General features: G+C 57.4%; 1 protein-coding gene across 1 annotated transcript in view; it reads left to right on the top strand.

The window, feature by feature from the left end:
• Spdef (SAM pointed domain containing ETS transcription factor) overlaps positions 1–4181 on the top strand; it is a 9118-nt gene extending 4937 nt beyond the window's left edge. Inside the window, 3 exon segments of the mRNA XM_048805717.1 lie at positions 1110–1157; positions 1268–1414; positions 3554–4181. Of these exon segments, the coding sequence (XP_048661674.1) occupies positions 1110–1157; positions 1268–1414; positions 3554–3732 (374 nt within the window). The 3' untranslated portion in view covers positions 3733–4181.
• The last annotated feature ends 894 nt before the right edge of the window (positions 4182–5075 follow it).

The raw sequence follows: 5075 nt of genomic DNA, 5'->3' as shown, positions 1-5075 counted from the left end.
GTATATATATATATATATATATAAAATTATTTTTTTTTTTAAATCAAGACCATGATGAAAATAGTAAATAGTATATTTTTAGCATAAGCCCCCCCTCCCGCCCCGGCCTTAATGCTAAGTGCTTCCCAGTGGCAGCCACTGTCACCAGTTTCCGGGGTATCTTTCCTGAGAAAGTCTATGCATCTTCAAGCAAATGTACGAATGTAGTTTTAATGCTCAAAAAACAAGCCCAGGGGCTGGGGTTGTGGCTCAGTTGTAGCGCCCTTGCCTGGCACATGCGAGGCCCTGGGTTCGATTCTCAGCAAACAGATAAATAAATAAGTAAAATAAGGTCCACCAACAACTAAAACAATATTTTAAAAAAATCCATAAGGAGTCCTGTGGGTCACACTGCTCTTGGCTCCAGTGTGTCGGACCTGCTTCCCATCAGCAGACACACAGCTGCCCTGTTCCTTTGGTGGCCATTTGTCAACCCCTGCGTGTTTAAATTGTCCCCATCTCTTTGGACACCACTGTGTCCTGTGCAGATCAGCTCTTTGGAGGATGTGGTTCTTGCTCAGTGAGTCCGGACCTGTCCCTAGGGGCCTGCAATGAATACGGGGACCGGCCCCGCTCAGAACTCCATCAGAGACCCGTGCCTGCCCAGCCCAGGCCCCTGGTGGGTGGGTGGTGACCTCCTGGTCACTAGCCAGCTGCCTCACCCAGGAGAGACCAGAGGGCCAGGTGGAGAGCTGGGGGCGGCTCTGCTTGGTGCACTTGGCAGCTGGAGGGCAGGAGCTGGTGTTTACGATGCCCTGCGCTGAGCAAGGTGCAGACCTCACACCCACTCCAGGCCAGGCCTCCGCAGGGGTGCCCCGCCCCTCCAGGAAGAGGGAAGGCCCTCTGCGGGCTTCCGTGGCCCCTGCATCTCAGCACAGGCAGGGCCTCCACCTCTGGCTTAGCTCTGAAACCCTACCCTTCACCCAGCGGCTCCTGGAAAAGCAACCTGACTGTGCACGTTGGCAGGAGGCAGGGAGCCACAGGGACCCCCCATAATCCTACCCACACACCTCCCTCCTCCCCTCTTGGGGCCTCTCCTGGGTCACCAACCTTCTCTCCTTGTCCCACAGCGGCCTGGATGAAAGAGAGGACCTCCCCGGGCGCCGTTCACTGCTGCGGTGAGCCAGGCAGGGCAGGGAGGCCCCGGGCGCGGGTGGGTTGAGGGGCCGCAGAGGCACAGACGGCTGCTGCTGCAGCTGCCCACTCATCGCCCCTCCCTGGCCACCAGCCTCCAACAGCGAGGAGAGCTGGACCGACAGCGAGGTGGACTCGTCCTGCTCCGGACAGCCCATCCACCTGTGGCAGTTCCTCAAGGAGCTGCTGCTCAAGCCCCACAGCTATGGTCGCTTCATCCGGTGGCTCAACAAGGAGAAGGGTGAGAGAGGGGGCGCCCTGGGGTGGGGAGGGGCTGCCCCACGTTCACCCTGGATACCAAACTTGCCACGGAGGGTCTGGTTGCCATGGTGACCTCATCTGTCTCCTGGTTAGACTCTGTCCTGTTTAGGATCCTCAGAAATTGCACAGTGCTTGCTGAGAAGGAGCCTCAGCCTTTGTCCTCAAAACATCACAGCGTCACTGAGGAGACTAAAGATGCCCAGGAACAGACACCATGTGCATCCCATATGGAACTTAACCCCTGAGCCACGTCCCCAGCTCTTTTTCTTATAGTTTAGAGACAGGGTCTCACTGAGTTGCTTAGGGCCTCCTTAAGTTGCTGAGGCTGGTTTTGAACTCAAGATCTTCCTGTCTCAGGCTTCTGAGCAGCTGGGATTACAGGCGTGTGACACCATGCCTGGCTGTAACTTGAATTTTCTAGCAGCTGCCTTTTGGAATATTTAAAAAGATGTAAATTTGGGGCTTGGGATGGATCCGATGTAGCATGCCTGAGGCCTGGGTTCCATCCCTAGCTCTGCAAAAAGAAAAGAGATATATGTAGACAGGAAAATAAAAACAGATTTGATTTTAATAATATAGGTTGTGCATCCCTAATTCAAAAATCTGAAATCTGCTCCCTCCAGGCCGCTGTGGGACAAGGAGAGGAGTTGGTGACTCAGGAGAGGCCCCAAGAGGGGAGGAGGGAGGCAGATTTGGGGTTTTCACATGAGGGATGTCCAGTGGGTAAAGTGTACGCCAATATTCCAAAATCCTAAAAACTCCAAAATCTGAAACAGTTCCGATCCCAAGAATTTCACAGGATGCTCGGCCTGTATTTAATCTGCTGGTGTAAGTTACTGTGATTTCAACGTGTAACAAACAAGCAATTTCTGAGGCATTGGGCTACGTCTTAAAACCTAGTGTGTCTTTCACACTCTGGGCACATCTCAATGTGGACAGCCACATTTCAAGTGCTCAACAGCCACCAGTGCCTGGTGGCCACCGTATTGGACAGCGCAGGGCTAGATGGCGAGTGCGTGTGTCCCTCAACACCTAGAACCAAGGAGCCTGACTGTGGGAGGCTGGGCCTCACGGAGGCCTACCCTGACTGTGCCTGTGCTCAGTCACTTACAGAGAATCATAGTGTCCTGAGGGTTTGGGACGGGCACAGCCACACTCTGTCCTCAAGGGACCCACAGTCTTGTATGAAAAATAGCAGTGAAATGGGCTTTGTGGGGACCTTTTGGGGACTGTATTAAGAAGGAGGGGATCACCTGTGTCGGTCCAGGAAGACTTCAGAGGAGGGCAGAGGGACGAGCCGTGGTGGGGCAGTGCTCCTGCGCAGGGTGTGCTGGCCTCCGTGTGCACTGGAGACCAGGGACGAGCCCTGGGGACGCTCCCTGGAGAGGACGTGCTGGCCGGGCCTGGGCCTGGGCCTGGGCCTGGGCAGGAGGGTTCAGGATGAGGACTGAGGGTGGTGACAATGGAATGCTTGTCCCGCGGGGCTCTTCCTCAGGCTCCTCTCTAAACACTGCTGTAACGACTCCACCCCATGGTGGCCACTGCCACCCCCTCCCATAGACAGGGGCAAAGAACCTCAGCAGGGCCAGGGCTCCAGCCTGGGGACTGCTCCAGACCTGCTCTCTGGCCACCCTTGTGTGGCTGGGACATCAGAGAACGGCAGAGGCCGTTTCAGGAGTAGGAAGTCCAGGGGGGTGGGTGACAGGGGCCCAGAGATCTTGCCAAGTGTGTCACAGACACAGAAAGGGGCCCAGCAGGGCTTCCAGGATCCTATGCCATCTCCACAACAGGAGTGGCCGGTGGTGACAAGGGCCAGACCCGCGGATCCCCAAAGACCCCACCAATTTCCCAGACCATACTGGGAGGCTGGAGCCTGCATAGACTCCTCGGCCATTCGTGGGGGCTGTGGCGCCTGTCCTAGGCTCCTTTAGTCCTCAGCACACACAGGGGCAGGGGTGTTACGGTCCCCGAAGCCTGGCCCCCGCCCCCCCCCCGGGCCTGGAGCTGAAGGGAGCCAGGGTCCCCGTTCCCTTGATTTGCAGACTGACCTGTTGATCTGGCCTTTTGCTGCTGTCCCCACACTCACACTGACTGTCCGTGGGCCCTTCTGCTCCCCCAGGCATCTTCAAAATCGAGGACTCTGCCCAGGTGGCCCGGCTGTGGGGCATCCGCAAGAACCGGCCCGCCATGAACTACGACAAGCTGAGCCGCTCTATCCGCCAGTATTACAAGAAGGGCATCATCCGCAAGCCCGACGTCTCCCAGCGCCTCGTCTACCAGTTTGTGCACCCCATCTGAGGGCTGCGGAGGGCCCAGGCCTGACACCACCCTCAGGGCCCTCTCGCCCGCCGGCCTCTGCCTCGGCCAGAGCCTGAGCCTGGGTAGAACGGGCGGGCGGCGTGCTGCTGGCCAAGGCCAGGGAGGGGATGGCCCGCGATCCCAGGGCCACAGTGAGCTCTCCTGGACCCCTGGGTGGGGGTGCTTCCTCCTCGGGCCTCACTGCTCACGTGCGTCGTCCCCTGGAGGACAGAGGGAGAGGGAGAGCCTCCTTCCACCCAGCCTCTGACCCCAGAATTGCGGAGCAGAGCCCACAGAATGGCAAGGACTTGGCCAAGTTCACGTGCAGGGCTGCGCTTCTTTCTGCCACATCCCCTGCCACACCTCCGCACCGTGCCTCCGTGGTGCGTCCTGAGTTGGGGGGTCAGACGTGACCCCAGGAGTGGATAATAAAGACATGAGTGAACTGACAGGTCCCCAGTGTCGTGGAAGTGAATGGCGCAGCCTGGAGGCCATCTGCAGCCCAAAGGCTGTGGTCCCAGGGGCCTGGGGTGGTGGGGGAGGCTTCCTGGGGGAGGTGGCATTGGGCTGGCATTGCTGGATAGAAGCTTGTGTGAGATGGACCGTGAGTCCCCAGGACCAGGGGAGTCTGGAACCGGCCACTTCATCTTTCCCTCCTGATGGGCTGAGGGCAGGAGGCAGGGCCGGGGCCGAGGGGGCTCCGCCTGTGTCCTGTGGAGAGGGGGGGCGTCCTCTGCAGCCTGTGACAGTGGCAGGGAGCCCAGGGCCCTGATCTCTGCTAGGCCAACTGAGGCCGCCGGACCTGCAGCGTAGTGGACAGGGGAGAGGGGTGGGCACTTCAGTCCCCTTATGGGACACTGGCTCTGTGCAGATGGTAGGAGAGAGAGGTCGCTTCCTTGAAGTTTCTGTCCCCTGAAGGCCACAGCAGCACCATCCGCAGGGCTGTGAGTCCCAGTGAGAATCTATGAGAGCTGCGCCCATTGCCGGGGAGGGGTGTGGGCACCTGAGCTTATTTGGGGGGACACCAGCCCCACCGTCCATTCTTCTGAGCAAGTAGCTCCCTTAGCTTCTTTTTTGGTACTGGGGATTGAACTCAGGGCCACTCAACCACTGAGCCACATCCCCAGCCCCATTTTGTATTTTATTTAGAGACAGGGTCTTGCAGTTGCTTAGCACCTTGTTTTGCTGAGGCTGGCTTTGAACTCATGTTCCTCCTGCCTCCTGAGCCCCTGGATTACAGACATGCGCCACTGCACCCGGCTTCCCTTAGCTGCTGCTGCTTCTTTATATATATATATATATATATATATATATATATATATATATATATATATATATATATA

This window comes from Marmota marmota, unplaced genomic scaffold (assembly GCF_001458135.2).
Source record: "Marmota marmota marmota unplaced genomic scaffold, marMar, whole genome shotgun sequence".
NCBI classification, from domain to species: domain Eukaryota; kingdom Metazoa; phylum Chordata; class Mammalia; order Rodentia; family Sciuridae; genus Marmota; species Marmota marmota.
Note: the sequence above shows the minus strand (reverse complement) of the source record. Positions and strands in the feature narration are given on the sequence as shown.